The 17,691-nt window shown below is 56.4% G+C and overlaps 1 protein-coding gene across 1 annotated transcript; it reads left to right on the top strand.

Moving 5' to 3' along the window:
- The first annotated feature begins 145 nt into the window (after positions 1 to 145).
- Positions 146 to 14,273, top strand: TUBB3 (tubulin beta 3 class III). The gene is made up of 4 exons (XM_054049356.1): positions 146 to 288; positions 10,234 to 10,342; positions 11,228 to 11,338; positions 12,867 to 14,273. Exons 1-4 carry the CDS (start codon positions 232 to 234, stop codon positions 13,940 to 13,942), a joined length of 1,353 nt encoding a protein of 450 aa, XP_053905331.1. The 5' UTR covers positions 146 to 231; the 3' UTR covers positions 13,943 to 14,273.
- The last annotated feature ends 3,418 nt before the right edge of the window (positions 14,274 to 17,691 follow it).

Genomic DNA, 17,691 nt, shown 5'->3' with positions numbered 1-17,691 from the left:
CGCCGGGCGGGGGATGCGCTGGTGCTGATGCTGCAGGGATGTTGCAGCATTTGTAGCGGCGCCTACTGATTGGTGGGCCGGCCGGGTGACGTCAGCGGCCGGCCCGGTGCAGCGGCAGGCGCCTATAAAAGGCTCCGGCAGGCGCCCGGCCGCTTTCCGCAGCCCCCAGCCCGCTCCGCTCCTGCGCCCCCGAGCCGCCTGCACCAGCCACAGCCGCCGCCCCGGGCCAGCATGAGGGAGATCGTGCACATCCAGGCGGGCCAGTGCGGCAACCAGATCGGAGCCAAGGTACCGGCCCGGGGGCGCCTGGCGGGGTCCCGGGCTGCGGCTCTGCCGGGGGGGCCGGGACGTGCCCGCATCGCCAGCCCCAGCCCGGCGTGGAGGGGGCGGGGGCCGATCCGCGGCCGGCGTGGAGGGGGTGGGCGGTGCCTGCCCCGCCCCGGGGCAGGGGCGGCTCGGGGCGCTCGGCGCGGCAGCTGGGAGCGACCGAGCCACGCCCCGGCACTGCGGAGCTGGGAACAAAGGGATGAGCTCAGCGCTGCGCCACCGGGGCCGGGCGCTTGGGGCTGTGCCCCGTACGGCACTGGCTGCCTTCGCTGGGATCCGCTGGCCGGGGCTGGCCGGGGGCTTCTCGGGGGCTGGCTGGGCGCAGCCCTGGGCCTGGGGGATGCTGTGGCGCAGGGCGACTGGCTGCTCCAGCATCTTCTCTGTGCGCTCCCCATCCCTCCCCCGCAGTGCTGGTGGGGGCGGCAGGGTGGCCGCTCAGGGCAGCACAGTGCCTGGGGGGAGCTGGCCCAGGTGTTCTGGGGTCACCCACTGCAGATGGCACAGGCTGGGTGGGTGGCACAGACATGTGACACTGCTCCCTGCACAAGCCCCTGCCAGCCCAGCCCCCATCTGTGTGAGGGGCTGAGCCCCGTGCCCATCCTGAGTGCCAGGGCTCTGACGGGCAGAACGGGCCTCACAGCCCCCTAACTGCGGGGCTATGGGCGTGACCTCTGCCCGGCCTGCCTGCGGGGTGACTGGCGTAAGCATGGCAGCTCCTGCCAGGAGCATCAGGAAAAGGCAAAGGAGGTGGGGCCCTTTGTTGAGCAGCCTTCATCTGATGCCTCTTAGGAGGAAAAACTGGAAATGAAGGAAGCCCCGAGATGGTGCCCTGCCCGCCCACAGACGGATGCTGCCAAGCCTGACTGTCTCCAGCCGTGGTTTAACCTGCCCAGCCACCGGCAGGGCTGCTGGTGTGACTGGCTTTGTTCTGATGCAGGCTGTGAGAGCTAGTGGCTAGAACCGAGCTCTGGGAGCCAAGTGTCGGCTGTGACCTTGCGTGAGCCGCACCCTGCCATTGGCCTCGGGCAAACCCTTTGACCTCTGCAGTAGAAAGCAGGGCCTGGCTGAAAGGGAGCTGCTCTAGGGAAGTCGGGTGCCCAGTGCTGCCACGCCCCTTTGCCCCGACTCTCCTCCATGGCGTGAGCCCTGGAGATCTCTCCAGAACCATCAGAGCCCGGAGCTGGGTCATGCTGCGTAAGGAGCCGTCTGGGGGAGACGCTGCAGCCTGGGCTTTCTCCAGCTCTGGAGAAATGGCGACCAAGCAACCTTGGTTCGGGGGCAGGACAATAGCACATGCTCCGCTCCCCCCTCCCCCCGACATATCAAATGTAACCAGGGGCCTCCTCCCGAGTCGCAGCAGCTCAGAGCCTCGGTCCCTCTTTGTCAGGGGCGTCTTGTGGGAGCTGGAACCGATTTCTCCTGTTAGATTAGCACCATCCTGTGTCTGAAATGCAGCAATAATAGAGAGGAATTTGTCAGCCCTCTTCCTGTAGCCAAGGGGGGAATGGCTAGTAGGTAAACCAGGCTACAGCTCTGGGATGTGGGAAGGTGTCTTTGTTACAGGCAGACACTGAAATACATGAATGGGGGGGGGAGGGGCTCTGCTCACTAACCCAGCTTGGCAATTCCATGGCAATTGCATGTGTAAAAGATTTTGCTGGGCGCTTCTGCTCAAGACACCTGCTGCGGTGACTTAGTGTGCGACAGCTAATCATCAATCAGGCCTCCGGGGGACATCTGTGCCTGCTCTGAATATAGAACAAGGCAAGTCTGCCAGGAGACGAGGCTGCTTCCTGCCCTGTCCCAGGAGGGCTGAGAAGAGGAGGCTGAAATCAAATCAGTGCTGGGGAGTCCGTGTGCAGCTGCGGCTGAGTGCGCCCAGTCAGGATGAAGGGGGAATGCCTTGTCATTATCCTGGTCACCAGGGGCCGGGAGAACACCTGCCACTAATAGGCCAAGGGGCTGGAGGAGGGGGAGAAGCCAGTTACCAAGTGGAATAATCAGCCCTGGAAGGTTGCCAATGCCCATTTCCAGCAGGGCTTCTGGCAGAAACCTCGGCAGCCTGTTTCCCCATGTGTGTTGGGGGTCAGCCCCCCTCTGCACTGGAAGTGAAAAGGCTCCAGGGCGGCTGAGCTTGGGGCTCGTCCCCAGGACTGGTCTCCCCTGGCTGGGACGTGGCAGCAGGACAGAGCCCTAGATTCCCCCAGAAGGGATGAGAGGAGGGGGAAGGGTGACTGCCCATGGAGCGGTGCCTAGGTGCACTCTGCCACCCACTGGGATCTAAGTGGTTAATTTCCAGTCCCAGGCTCTGGCTGACCTGGGGCCAGATGTGGCAGCAAGTACCCTTGCTTAAGCAATCCTTACCTTGCTGCTCCAGAGCGCATCTCGCACTCAGCACTTCAGCTGTCATTCCCCGAGCGCTCACTGTTTGGGGAACCTCAATATTTGCTACCTGAAGAGACACATTTATATGTTAATCAGCATGAATAATTCATAGGGAAGTCATGAGCCCTGTAAGTGACATGTCTGATCAATGCGGGATGCAGCTCCTCGGAGCACTGCCTGTCTGGCGTGGTGAGCTGGAGCCATGTGGGAGTCCTGGGTGGGTGATCACCGCACTGTCCACGCCCTGGAGGTTCAGGTGGGCTCAGAGCTCTGTGTGGTCCCTTAACAAAGGGTCACTGGGGAGATGAGCTCAGCTCTGCAGTGAGCAGCTGACCAGAGGAGCCCCGCTGCAGGTAGACATTGCTGTGTATTTTAAGATCACCCTGACCTTGCAATCCGTTCCAATTTGTCCTCTTACAGCCATGGCGGCTCTGTAAATCAGAGCTCAGTTTAGTAGCGCTGGCACAGAACGCGCAGCATTGTCAGATGTAGGACGCTTCCCCGACACTCCCCCAGACACAGCATCCAGTCTAAAGCACAGGGCTGGCTCCAGGTTTTTTGCTGCCCCAAGCGCAAAACAAGGAATGCTGCCCCTTGAAAAGTGCCACCCCAAGCACATGCTTGGGACGCTGGTGCCTAGAGCCGGCCCTGCTAAAGCATGTTCCCCAAGAGTGAGCTTTAGCTCTAGCCCGGGCATTTGGCAATGAATGTCCCCCCCCCTCCCCCCCTCCCGTTGCAGCTCCACATGAACAGTGCACCCCCGGGAGAGGAAGTGTCTCTCCCAGTGGGAGAGGAATGACTCGGAAATCCATGCAAGGCCTCGGGGGGTGAGGTGCTCGGTGCAGAGGCTGCATGGTGCTGTTGCGTTCAGGAGGCTTGTCTTGGCCAGGCTTTCTCCAGGGAGGGGGCTCTGCGCAGCTGGCAGGTTTTGTCTGTGACTGGTTTGACCCCTGCGAGGGCCCAGTGGCAGCTAGCCGCCTGCCCACCCTCCTGCAGCACGTCGCTCCCTGCAGTCCTGGGCCCTTGCGAAGACCTGGCAAAGCCCAGGGAGCTCAGGAGAGCAGCAGATTCAAATGTGTCCTCTGGCTTCAGGCCCCTTGAAGCCAAAGCCCCCTTCCCAGGGCACCACTCGTCCTCCTGCCCGTCCTCCTTGGCTGTCGCTGCCGCCGGTTATGAAACCCGGGAGAACAAAGGCGAGTGACTCAGCTAGTCTGGAGGTAACTGGAGGTCAGGGTGCTGCTGCAGCACCATGGCTAGCTCCCGTCTGGCGCAGAGCCAGGCGATGCCGCAGTGTAGACATGACTGGCTGCCGGCAGACCTCGGCCCCGGTAGGCTGACGGGGAGCCCGGCTGAGCGTGGGGAGTTCCCTGCGCTGCTGAACGGACCCGGGAGCCCAGCCCTGCGATCTCAGCCGTTTGTCATGCGTGTTGCTTAACCATTGAACCTCCAGGAAAATCTCCAGCTGCCGTGGGACTGCCACAGTGCCTGTGCAGGATCCCAGCTCCCGCCCCAGGGGTCTCCCCTTACGCGCCGGCCACCGGGCAGTTGCACCGTGTTCCCGTTCCACGAAGGGCTCCCGGCTAGCGGGAGGTTTGAATACCAGCATCTTAGCAGCCGACTCTGGCCCCAGCGGGACTCCCCTGGTATCTCCACCTGAGGAGCTCTGAGCCTGTGCAAGTGAAGAGTTGGGCCTGAGTTTCATTTACATCAGAGCCCCTTTAGCCCCCCTCCCCCCCCAGCATACGGGCAGTGGCTAGAGCACTGGACTGTTATTCCGGAGACCTGGGTTCTAGGCCCAGCTCTGAGTGGCCTCAGGCAAGTCACGTCCCTGCCCTGTGCCTCAGTTTCCCCACCTGTGAATGGGACTCTGGCTGTAAAGCTTTGAGATCTACTGATGCAACGCACCATGTTAGCCAATGACAAAGGAGAGCCCAGAGCACAGACAATCTTGTTGGATCCTGGTAGATTCTTACCCATTTGGTGTTGGGAGCCTCAGTGGGGAACAAACATTTCATAACTGACTCTTCGGTCTGGCAGAGGGGTCGAATGCCATCCCATGGCTGGAAGGTGAAGCTAGATTCATAGATTATAGGACTGGAAGGGACCTCGAGAGGTCATCGAGTCCAGTCCCCTGCCCGCATGGCAGGACCAAATACTGTCTAGACCATCCCTGATAGACATTTATCTAACCTACTCTTAAATATCTCCAGAGACGGAGATTCCACAACCTCCCTAGGCAATTTGTTCCAGTGTTTAACCACCCTGACAGTTAGGAACTTTTTCCTAATGTCCAACCTAGACCTCCCTTGCTGCAGTTTAAACCCATTGTTTCTGGTTCTATCCTTAGAGGCTAAGGTGAACAAGTTCTCTCCCTCCTCCTTATGACACCCTATTAGATACCTGAAAACTGCTATCATGTCCCCTCTCAGTCTTCTCTTTTCCAAACTAAACAAACCCAGTTCTTTCAGCCTTCCTTCATAGGTCATGTTCTCAAGACCTTTAATCATTCTTGTTGCTCTTCTTTGGACCCTTTCCAATTTCTCCACATCTTTTTTAAAATGCGGCGCCCAGAACTGGACACAATACTCCAGCTGAGGCCTAACCAGAGCAGAGTAGAGCGGAAGAAGGACTTCTCGTGTCTTGCTCACAACACACCTATTAATGCATCCCAGAATCATGTTTGCTTTTTTTTTTGCAACAGCATCACACTGTTGACTCATATTTAGCTTGTGGTCCACTATAACCCCTAGATCCCTTTCTGCCGTACTCCTTCCTAGACAGTCTTTTCCCATTCTGTATGTGTGAAATTGATTTTTCCTTCCTAAGTGGAGCACTTTGCATTTGTCTTTGTTAAACTTCATCCTGTTTACCTCAGCCCATTTCTCCAATTTGTCCAGATCATTTTGAATTATGACCCTGTCCTCCAAAGTAGTTGCAATCCCTCCCAGTTTGGTATCATCCGCAAACTTAATAAGCGTACTTTCTATGCCAATATCTAAGTCGTTGATGAAGATATTGAACAGAGCCGGTCCCAAAACAGACCCCTGCGGAACCCCACTCGTTACGCCTTTCCAGCAGGATTGGGAACCATTAATAACAACTCTCTGAGTACGGTTATCCAGCCAGTTATGCACCCACCTTATAGTAGCCCCATCTAATTTGTATTTGCCTAGTTTATCGATAAGAATATCATGCGAGACCGTATCAAATGCCTTACTAAAGTCTAGGTATACCACATCCACCGCTTCACCCTTATCCACAAGGCTCGTTATCCTATCAAAGAAAGCTATCAGATTGGTTTGACATGATTTGTTCTTCACAAATCCATGCTGGCTGTTCCCTATCACCTTACCACCTTCCAAGTGTTTGCAGATGATTTCCTTAATTACTTCATTATCTTCCCTGGCACAGAAGTTAAACTAACTGGTCTGTAGTTACCTGGGTTGTTTTTATTTCCCTTTTTATAGATGGGCACTATATTTGCCCTTTTCCAGTCTTCTGGAATCTCTCCTGTCTCCCATGACTTTCCAAAGATAATAGCTAGAGGCTCAGATACCTCCTCTATTAGCTCCTTGAGTATTCTAGGATGCATTTCATCAGGCCCGGGTGACTTGCAGGCATCTAACTTTTCTAAGTGATTTTTAACTTGTTCTTTTTTTATTTTATCCGCTAAACCTACCCCCTTCCCATTAGCATTCACTATGTTAGGCATTCCTTCAGACTTCTCGGTGAAGACCGAAACAAAGAAGTCATTAAGCATCTCTGCCATTTCCAAGTTTCCTGTTACTGTTTCTCCCTCTTCACTAAGCAGTGGGCCTACCCTGTCTTTGGTCTTCCTCTTGCTTCTAATGTATTGATAAAAAGTCTTCTTGTTTCCTTTTATTCCCGTAGCTAGTTTGAGCTCATTTTGTGCCTTTGCCTTTCTAATCTTGCCCCTGCATTCCTGTGGTGTTTGCCTATGTTCATCCTTTGTAATCTGTCCTAGTTTCCATTTTTTATATGACTCCTTTTTATTTTTTAGATCGTGCAAGATCTCGTGGTTAAGCCAAGGTGGTCTTTTGCCACATTTTCTATCTTTCCTAACCAGCGGAATAGCTTGCTTTTGGGCCCTTAATAGCGTCCCTTTGAAAAACTGCCAACTCTCCTCAGTTGTTTTTCCCCTCAGTCTTGATTCCCATGGGACCTTACCCATCAGCTCTCTGAGCTTCCCAAAATCTGCCTTCCTGAAATCCATTGTCTCTATTTTGCTGTTCTCCCTTCTACCCTTCCTTAGAATTGCAAACTCTATGATTTCATGATCACTTTCACCCAGGCTGCCTTCTACTTTCACATTCTCAACGAGTTCCTCCCTATTTGTTAAAATCAAGTCTAGAACAGCTTCCCCCTAGTAGCTTTTTCAACCTTCTGAAATAAAAAGTTGTCTCCAATGCAGTCCAAGAATTTGTTGGATAGTCTGTGCCCGGTTGTGTTATTTTCCCAACATATATCCGGATAGTTGAAGTCCCCCATCACCACCAAATCTTGGGCTTTGGATGATTTTGTTAGTTGCTTGAAAAAAGCCTCATCCACCTCTTCCACCTGGTTAGGTGGCCTGTAGTAGACTCCTAGCATGACATCTTCCTTGTTTTTTGCCCCTTTAAGCCTAACCCAGAGACTCTCAACACTTCCGTCTCCTATGTCCATCTCTACCTGAGTCCAAGTGTGTACATTTTTAATATATAAGGCAACACCTCCTCCCTTTTCCCCTGTCTATCCTTCCTGAGCAAGCTGTACCCATCCACACCAACATTCCAATCATGTGTATTATCCCACCAAGTTTCAGTGATGCCAACAATGTCATAGTTGTATTTATTTATTAGCACTTCCAGTTCTTCCTGCTTATTCCCCATACTTCTCGCATTTGTATATAGGCATCTAAGATACTGGTTTGATCTTTCCTCCCAGTTTTGTCCTGACTCTCCTTTCTCTCTGCCAATATAGCCCACACTCCCTCTCGTTTCCGACCCATCTCCCCGGTCTCCATGTTCCCCACTTACCTGTGGGCTTTGCTCACCTGTCCCCGTCGAACCTAGTTTAAAGCCCTCCTCACTAGGTTAGCCAGTCTGTGTCCGAATAGGGTCTTTCCTCTCCTCGAAAGGTGAACGCCATCTCTGCCTAGCAGTCCTTCCTCGAATAGCATCCCGTGGTCTAGGAAGCCAAAGCCCTCCTGGCGACACCATCTTCGCAGCCAGGCATTCACCTCCATGATGCATCTGTCTCTGCCTGGGCCCCTACCTTTGACAGGAAGAATTGAAGAGAATACCACCTGCGCTCCAAACTCCTTCACCCGTACTCCCAGAGCCCTGTAGTCACTCTTGATCCGCTCAATGTCACACCGCGCAGTATCATTTGTGCCCACATGGATGAGTAGCATGGGGTAGTAGTCAGAGGGCTGGATAATCCTCGACAATGCCTCCGTAACGTCTCTGATACGGGCCCCCGGCAGGCAGCATACCTCCCGAGATGAGATGTCAGGGCGACAGATGGGCGCCTCCGTCCCCCTCAGCAGAGAGTCTCCGACCACCACTACCCTACGTTTCCTATTCGCAGTGGTGGCAGCAGACTTTCCAGCCTTAGGGGTACGAGGCTTCTCCTCCTTTACTGTAGGGAGTGATTCCTTCTTTCCTGTGTCAAGAACAGCATAACGGTTACCTATAACCACGGCAGGAGGGTTCAGAGCAAGGGTGGAGCACTGCCTGCTGCCAGAAGTAACCAGCTGCCAGTGTCCACCCTGAGCCATCTCCTCCTCCACCAGTGGTGTATCAGCAGTCCTGCGTACTGGGACAGCTACCTCAGCTGTCTCCACATGGACACTGTTGAGGAATTGCTCATGGATACAGATGCTCCTCAACCTAGCCACCTCCTCCTGTAGCTCTCCCACCTGCTGCCTGAGAGATTCCACCAGCAGGCACCTCTCACATTGGATGGTCCCCCCAGCCTGGATATCAGTAAGTGGAAATTGCAAGTTACAGTCTTTGCAAAACCACACCAGGATCTGGGTAGAGGCATCCATGCTTAGGCACTCTGTCTGGCTACAGGCACAGGTGGAGGAGACAGTAGCAGTGCTGGCACAGGTGTTGCGGGTCTTCCTAACCATCGTAAGGCTCCCTCTGTCAAACTCCCGTCTGCAGCCCCCTGTCAGCTGAAAGGGTTGTTTAAGCGAAAAGTTATGAATGTAGTTGCTTTATAGGTATTAAGGGGAATCAAGGGAAAACAGATGGAACCGGCAAGGGACCCTCGCCCCCTTCCTGCTCCCCTTTCAAACTCCCTTGCGAAACTCCCTGTTAGCAGCCCCTGGTCGCTTGTGCGCTGCTTTATAAAGCCCTGGCCTGTATGAATGCCCCGCCCACTGATAAAGGCTCAGCCACTTACCAGAGACTTCTAGCTTTCAAACCTTCCAACTGCCAGCCACAGCACACGGTCCTTCAAACAACCAAAACAAACAAACAGACTGACAAACACAAGCTCAGCACACAGCAAGTAACCCTCAAACACAAACAAACACACACTACAGACAGTCACTTACCCCAAAAGGTTGCTGTATTGCTCCTCCTTCACCTGGAGAACTCCCTTGCGAAACTCCCTGTTAGCAGCCCCTGTTCGCAAAGCTCCCTGGTCGCTTGTGCGCTGACACATTCAGCCTGAAAAGAAGGTGTAAACGTTTAACTGAGCATGTCTAACCACTGGCACAACTTACCAAGGGCCATGCTGGATTCTCCATCGCTGACCACTTGTACAGCAGGGTGGGATGTTTTCCTAAGCTCTGCCCTAGGGGTTACTAGGGGGCAGGTCTCTGGCCTGTGCTGTGCAGAAGGTCAGACTGGATGATCACAGTGGGCCCGTCTGGCCTTGGAATCTGGGATTGGGATAACTGAGAATTCAGGCCTTGGTCTCCAAAGCTACCCTTGTCCCTGAGCTGTGACTTGCTTCTGGCCATGGTTGGTCCCATCTGCTGGCTCACTGTGGAGCTCACCAGTGGCACCTAATCAATGTCTCTGGGTCGGTCACCTAGTGCTGCAGGCAGCTCTGACTCGCCGTTGTCAGAGGAGGCTTGGTAGATGGTGAGTGCAGAGCCCTGCTCTGCCTGACAATGCCAGAGACCCCTTCTATCCGGCTAGCCAGAGGGGTTTCCTGGCAGCAAGGCATCGGGCTGTGGAACAGTCTCCCCAAGGGGCATGGTCTGGAGTGTCTAGGGCTAGACAGCATGCTAGGAACCATGCTACTGTAACCAGAGCTACTGTAGGGACCAGCCCTGCACTGAGGTGTAGGGGGGCAGGACCCACTTCAGAACCGGATTCTGGTCCTGCTCCCGGGTGCCAGGATTCACTGCACACAGGCCAAGCTGAAATCTTTGGCTGGCTGTTGGAGTGGAGCGGTTTGACTTTGTGTTCTCTGGCGTGCCTCCTAGCTCAATGCGGGGCCTGTCCCTGCCCAGGTGCCCACAGCTACACCCCTCCTGAATGTCCCCTGCTCTTTCTGCAGTTCTGGGAGGTGATCAGCGATGAGCATGGGATAGACCCCAGTGGGAACTACGTGGGAGACTCCGACCTACAGCTGGAGCGGATCAGTGTCTACTACAATGAGGCTTCCTGTAAGTCCAGAGCTGGCTGTTGCACTCCTCCCGGGCCAGGCTGATTGGAGCAGTATGTGATGTGTCACGGGGCTTCCTCTCTGGCCCTTAACAGTGCTGCCCAGGGATGCATGTACTTACCCTGAGCTTCCTCTCCTGCTGTGCTCAGGCGGGGAGCTGTTCTGGGATGCCTGGCCGGGCCCTTCCATGGCCCCCTGCTCCCCAAGGTGTGGGAACGCAGGGCGGGTGGTGTGTCCAGCACCCAGGGAGCACTGGGAGCCTTGCATCTCTCCCGGAGTGTGCCCTGCTGGCTTGCAGGATTGTTCTGGGAATAGTTCCCTCTCCTCATCCCAGCTGGAGGAGGTTAAGGTGATGCCGGCTGGTTACTGTGGTGCAGAGCTGGCTGCTGGGGTCAACAGGAGGGCAAAGCAGGCCCCTGACTCGTCTGTCTGGAATGGGCATTGGCATGGGGGTGGGGCCAAGTGAAATTCAGTTGGTGGTTTGCTTGTTGCTGCGAATGCCCCACCTGGCCAGAGGGGATATGACCGCTGCCTGTGCTCCTTCTTCCCTTTGTGGCAGCTCATCGGAAGGGAGGAGATGCCTTCAGGGGTGCAGTGGTGTAGTACTGGGGAAGTTCCCAACCCTGCCCCAGTGCACTTTGAGTTCTCCGCTTGTCCCCAAATGCAAACAGCCCTGTGCCGAAGCTCCAGCCCGCGGAACGTAACGAGCTGGGCCCAGGTTTAATGGGGACTGGAGCACCACTGACTAGAGGGTGCTGCCAATGCCCGGGGCAGAGGTTGGAGTCTCAGCAGACGAGCTGGTTCTTCTGGACGCTAAGGCCAAGCAGTGGAAGCTGGTCCCATGGCGCCTTGCCAGTTAAGAGGGAACATGTGGTCTCTTTTCCAGCTCACAAGTACGTACCCCGTGCGATCCTGGTGGACCTGGAGCCCGGGACCATGGACAGCGTTCGATCGGGGGCATTTGGACATCTCTTTAGACCTGACAACTTCATCTTTGGTACGTCCCAGTCCCCTGCTGCTGCTGCTCTAACCCTGTCCTGCCCTGTGTGGTGCTCCTCTCTTGGCTGCTAGCTGGTCCATCCTAGCTGCTCCCCCAGAGCTCCCTCACCCTGCTCCCCACAACACAGCTGCCTGCTGTCACTTCTCGTTGGGCCATATCTCTGCCTCCCTGCTAGTCCAGTAGTACCTATGGGACACTTAGCGAGAGGTGCTGCACAGAGTGGAGATGGTCCCAGCCCAGGAGAGTTTAGTCTCAGTAGAGCAGCCAGACCCAGGGTGGGGGAAGGGGACTAGCACAACCAGTGACCAGTGATGGGGCCAATGGCCTGTTAGAACCACCTTGCTTGGAGGGAGGTGAATTTAGCTTGGGGGGGGGATAGTGAAGGAAGAGAGGACGTGGGAGGGAATTGGGTGAGTGGGAGGGGGTGAAGAGGGTAGGGAGCAGGGTGTAGCTGAGATGAAGGGGCTGAGGGAGGGGCCGGGCTGGAGCAAACAGCTGATCAGCCCAGGGCAGAAAGTCTAGCCAAACCTGTGGGAAGGTCACTGAACAGGGACGCTAAGCCTCGCGCTGATTTTCCTCCCCATGACGCTGAAGGCAGGGGAAAGTAGGAAAATGCCCCTTGTTCTCTGCTCTCCCAGGGCCTGTCTAAGCAAGAAGCGCTACGTCAGCTCCGTGCTGACGGGAGAGCACGCTCCTGCCGGCAGAATTACTCCACCTGTGCAAGGGGCTGCGAGGGCGGGAGAGCGTCTCTCGCCCCATAGCACCTGTGTGGACCGCGTCGCTTGGAGGGGGTGGCTCGAGCGACCTAAGTTATAGTGACATAAGCAGTAGTGGAGACCTGCCCAGAGGAGCATGTGATCAGGTGCTGGGAGGAAGAGCTCAGCTGCAAACCACGATTCTGCAGGGCCCTCGATGCCTGCACAGGAACTTAGCCCCATCTCTCCAATTGCCCAGGAAACGCATGCAGAGCATCTCCGAATTCACTACAACCATCCCTGCCGCTCCCCGTCCCGTCCCCCACCCCTGCCCTTCGGGGCTCTACCCATAGGCAAGACTGAATTTTGTTTCTTTTCTGTTCTGAGATCTCAGGCACTCAGGGGTTGGCTCCCCAGTGCCTGCCCTGCTACACGACTAGCCTGTAACCCGTTCCCTGGGGCTGCCTAGTTCAGCTGTGGGGAAAGCAGAGCGGTCAGGGCAGCCTCATGCCATGGGAGTCACCGCAGGGGGCTGAGCCCCTCTGCCTTCCAGGGCCTCCAGACTTGCATATGGCTGCTCTGTGGTAGGTGGTGCCAGCCTGAGAGGGTTGATCCAAGCAGCTCCCAGCCTTTGTTCTCATGCAACATCTAGCCTCTCCTAGCCCAGCTCTGCAGTACGGCAGCCCTCCCTGGCACATAGTGTCTGTTAAACCCAGTGCTGGGCATGCCCAGGAGAGACCGAATTCCTGCAGCAAAAGGCTCTGGTCACTGGTCACACCTGACTCCCTACTGATGGAAGCGAGGAGATCAACTGTGTCTTCTCCCCACAGGTCAGAGCGGTGCTGGCAACAACTGGGCAAAGGGGCACTACACAGAGGGTGCTGAGCTGGTGGACTCTGTCCTGGACGTGGTGAGGAAGGAGTGTGAGAACTGTGACTGTCTGCAGGGCTTTCAGCTCACCCACTCCCTGGGCGGTGGCACTGGTTCGGGCATGGGTACCCTCCTCATCAGCAAGGTCCGTGAAGAGTACCCCGACCGGATCATGAACACTTTCAGTGTGGTGCCTTCCCCCAAGGTGTCTGACACGGTGGTGGAGCCCTACAATGCTACCTTATCCATCCACCAGCTGGTGGAGAACACGGACGAGACCTACTGCATCGACAATGAGGCCCTGTATGACATCTGCTTCAGAACCCTTAAACTGGCCACGCCCACCTACGGTGACCTCAACCACCTGGTCTCCGCCACCATGAGCGGCGTCACCACCTCCCTGAGATTCCCTGGCCAGCTTAATGCTGACCTGAGGAAGCTGGCAGTCAACATGGTGCCCTTTCCTCGCCTCCACTTCTTCATGCCAGGCTTTGCCCCCCTCACAGCCCGTGGCAGCCAGCAGTACCGAGCCCTAACTGTCCCCGAGCTCACCCAACAGATGTTTGATGCCAAGAACATGATGGCCGCCTGTGACCCACGGCATGGACGCTACCTGACAGTGGCCACAGTCTTCAGAGGCCGCATGTCCATGAAGGAGGTGGATGAGCAGATGCTCGCCATCCAGAGCAAGAACAGCAGCTACTTCGTAGAGTGGATCCCCAACAACGTCAAGGTGGCAGTCTGCGACATCCCACCCCGGGGGCTGAAGATGTCTTCCACTTTCATTGGGAACAGCACGGCCATCCAGGAGCTCTTCAAGCGCATCTCAGAGCAGTTCACCGCCATGTTCCGACGCAAAGCCTTCTTGCACTGGTACACGGGCGAGGGCATGGACGAGATGGAGTTCACAGAGGCAGAGAGCAACATGAATGACCTGGTGTCAGAGTACCAGCAGTACCAGGATGCCACAGCTGAAGAGGAAGGGGAGATGTATGAAGACGACGAGGAGGAATCTGAGGCCCAGGGTGCCAAGTGAAGCCTCTAGAGTTGGCCTGTGTCAAGTTTCTTACCATGAAGGTCAAGCTTCTACAGCACCCTACTGTCCAGCGTAGTCCTCCATCTTCGCTACCTGTTAGCTGAGTACTAGACAACTGCTATTTAGTTGCTTCTGATTAAGGGTTCCAAATTTTAAATCCTTCTGTATTTACTAACCATCTCCCCTCCCCATCCTTGAGTTAGCGCAGCTGTAGCCCGTCCTCATGACTCTGATCATGTCGATGACCCTGATGTTTGATTCTTTTTTTTTACTGGTTTGTGTCGATTTTTTATTTTTTTGGAATACTTAATAAATGTATTGCTGTCCAGTACGTCCTATGCGAGACCTTCCTTGTTCCAGCCCCAGGACTTGGCGCTGGGGCGTCAGACAGGTGGGTTTGTTGGGGAGCAGGGCAATGCCACTGGTCAGTTGTGAGTGGAGTGGGGGTGCTGTCCTTCTCCACGCCCCAGGCAGCACATCGATTTGATTCCCGGGGGGAGGGGGGCTAAAGCGAAGAGTTTGGGAGGAGCCTAATGAGTCGTGGGAGTTGGGAGGGGGCCTTAAGTTGCTTTGCAACGCCAGCCTGAATCCCTATGGGTGGAGCCTCCGGAGCAGGCAGGCCCTTCTGTGCCACCCCAGACATCTCTTCCTAGAACTGCCCACAAGGGTCATGCACAGGACAGCTGAGGACTCCCTGCCAGTTTAGTCTGCTCCTCCGTGGAGTAGAACTGGGCGAAGGTGACACTCCCCCTCAGGCCGTGACAGAAATTCCGGGCCCCGGGGGGGGGCAGAGCCCGGTGTGGAAGTGACTAATCCATCACTTCCAGGACGGCCTGTGGGGCCCCGCAAAGCACAGGCCCAGAGCGGCCCACCAAGGCAATTCCCCGCCCCATTGGCAGGCCTGCACCCCCCTCCCCCACAAACATCCCTGCAACTGAGTTGCTGGAGTTAGCAGGGGCGACTGTCTGCTTGTAAGACGCATTTATCCTCCGTCCTGACACCCCCGAGCCCTACCCTGGGTCTGAGTTGGCAAAGGGGCCAGAGGACAAATGTGGGAGCAAAGGCTTGCAGAATCCTCCGGAGGGGCTTTTCTGGCAGGCGTTCGGTTCCCTGCCCCAGGCTAGCCCAGGCCGCGGGGGCTCTGCAGCAGGCTGGGCCAACGCCGCAGCCGGGGGTAAAGCAGACAGCAGAGGCTCTTCCAGACACAGCCTGGGCTGACTGTCCCCCACATACACTGCACTTCGCCCCTACACTAGGGATGTGCGGTTTGGTAACTGCTCTGCAGAAGGGGAGGCAGGTGCTGGAGGCGGCAGGGTGACGGGGGACCTGTGGCCTTAGGGTGATCAGACAGCCACTCTGAAATCAGGACAGAGGGTGGGGAGTAATAGGAGACTATATAAGAGAGCCCCAAGTATTGGGACTGTCCCTGTAAAATTGGGACATCTGGTCACCCAATGTGGCATGCTGGCAGGCTGTCTGGAATCGTGCTCATCCCACACGTGGGCTGGGGAAATTCAGAAGTGGAACAACTAATGGGTAGTTCCCATCTCAGCGATTGTTTCAGGCTCTGCAGACTCGACGCGGCCCATCCTGCCCCTCCATTCCTGGCCCGAAGGCGCTTGGGTGCTGGAGCGTGTTCCGGTCAGTGCCATGGCTGGATTTTTGCAGCACGTTCCATGGCTAAGGAAGGGTGGAACAGCCCTGTCAAAGCCCTAGAATTCAGCCCAATGCACCCGAACTGGTCCTGCCCTGGGGGTAGGATAGAACCACCCTTTTGGGGGGGAACCTCTAGACTGGTTTGGGTTGGAAGCAGTGGCTGATGCCTAGGCACTGAGCTTCATTGCAAGGGGTCTGTTGGCACAGTTGCCACCATCTCTCCAGCTTTCCCTTTACACAATGGATGACTTTGCAAGTCTGTGCACCCCACGGCAGGCCCAGGGCTGCAGGGGCCTTCCTCGGTTCAAGCTTCCTACTCTACCCCTCAGCCAACGTGGTTCTATGCTAGGAGGCCACTATCAAGTCTCGGGTCCAAACGCTAGCAGGGACGATACTCCAGCTGCCAGCAGGCCGGTACCTGGCTGAGGCACGGCTCAGGTGGAGAGCACGGCAGAATCTTGGCTTACCTGTGCTCTGTAAAGAGGGGTGTGGGGAGGCGGGGGTTGCTGGTGGTCAGAGGGATGAGGCTGGTCTGGGGAAAGCTGAAGAGCAGTTGGTGTCTGGGGCACGAGGCAGGGGCCACATCAGCCTCCTGCCTGTAGCTCTCCCCTCCCCCGCTGACCTAGGCAGGAGCCAGCCCTGTCCTGCAGGCCTTGCCCGGGATCCTCTGGGCTCTTCCTGGAGGGAAGCTGCCGATGGCTCTTATTTCCTTGGCTGGCTTAGGGAGCGAGTTTCCATCTGCAGCAGGGCGCGCCCTGGGGAGGCGGGCACTGCTGCCTCGGGCTTGGGTGTGTCTCCAGCTAAGTACCATGTGCATTTTATCAGCTGGTTTGCAGTGCCCTGTCCCCTCTTTCCAATGGAGTGCAGTATTAACCCTCTGCTCTCCAGTGCTACAGCCTGCAGCCATCGCTCCCGGGCGGGGCTGGAACAGGACAGCTCTGTGGTTCGTCCCCTCAGGCTCTCTTCCAGCTGCTAGCCCATTCCTCCTGCCATCATCTAGCTCACAAGTATCCCGCTCCTTCCCTCTGGTCCTCTCTCGGCCTTGGATAGAAGAGGGAAAGCGAGTTACCACCTTCTAACGCACGTGTTTAAACTCCACTTTCTGCCACTCCTAGTGCAGGCTGGGGGCAGCCCCTTTCAAAACCTGCCAGCTGGTTGGGATGGATCCCAGCTCCCGAGCAGGGAATGGGGGGTGGAAGATGCTGCTGCACCAGGGTTTTTAAACACATTAGCTAATTGATTTGCAAAGAGCATCTCTCCGTCCTGCCTTGAGCTGCTCCTGCTGCATTATGCAAACGCCCGTACTGCCCAGGCGGTGCTGGGGGTGTTCTCCATGCTGGAGGAGGGTGTGTAGGTAAAGCAGGGGCTGGGCACTGTGTGAGCTGTCTGCATGCAGGAATCTAGTTAGTCCTGTTCAGGGGCAGATCCCTGACTTGGGCACTGGGACAGCTGCAGAAGTGGTTGGGAAAAGGCCTCCCCACTCAGCTCACGAGTGTGGGACTAAACACACCATACTGCCTGTTTCCTGTTGAGTGCTGGCCAGGAGCTGGCTTTGTTCCCCGACCCTGCCCTGTCTGTCCCCAGGTGGGGATGCATCCCCTTCTGCTGCCAGGCCAGGCCAGCAAAGCTGCTTCCTTGGGGGAGCTCCCGGGGAACACAATCCTCGTACCTGCTGTGGGGCAGCCCTGGAGCAGTGGAGCCCTTTCCCCTGTTGGAGGAACCTGTCTCCGCCCTGGCGCTCAGGCAGGATGCAGCGGAGGGGGAAGGTGTGCGGTGCTGGCAGAGGGAGGTGCCAGACCTGCTTTGCCTGGGCGTTAAAGGATTAGTAACTGCCGAGGAGGGCAGAGAAACAGCTGCCTTTAGTCATCATCTTTGTGGCACAGGCGCTGCCTTCCCCAGCGTAGCCCCCCGGTGTCACTCCGTGCGTGGCGCTGGTGGGCACACGCGGTGCTGAGCGCCATGTAACGCCTGGCCCTGGTAGTGCCCAGCCGGAGACAGAGCTCACCTTGCTGGCCAGGGACTGGAGGAGCTCTGGGCCCACAGTGGCAGGAGGGGGCAGGGCACAGGTAGAAGAGGAGGGGGCCCCCACTTGC

Source organism: Malaclemys terrapin, chromosome 14, assembly GCF_027887155.1.
Source record: "Malaclemys terrapin pileata isolate rMalTer1 chromosome 14, rMalTer1.hap1, whole genome shotgun sequence".
NCBI lineage: Eukaryota > Metazoa > Chordata > Testudines > Emydidae > Malaclemys > Malaclemys terrapin.
Note: the sequence above shows the minus strand (reverse complement) of the source record. Positions and strands in the feature narration are given on the sequence as shown.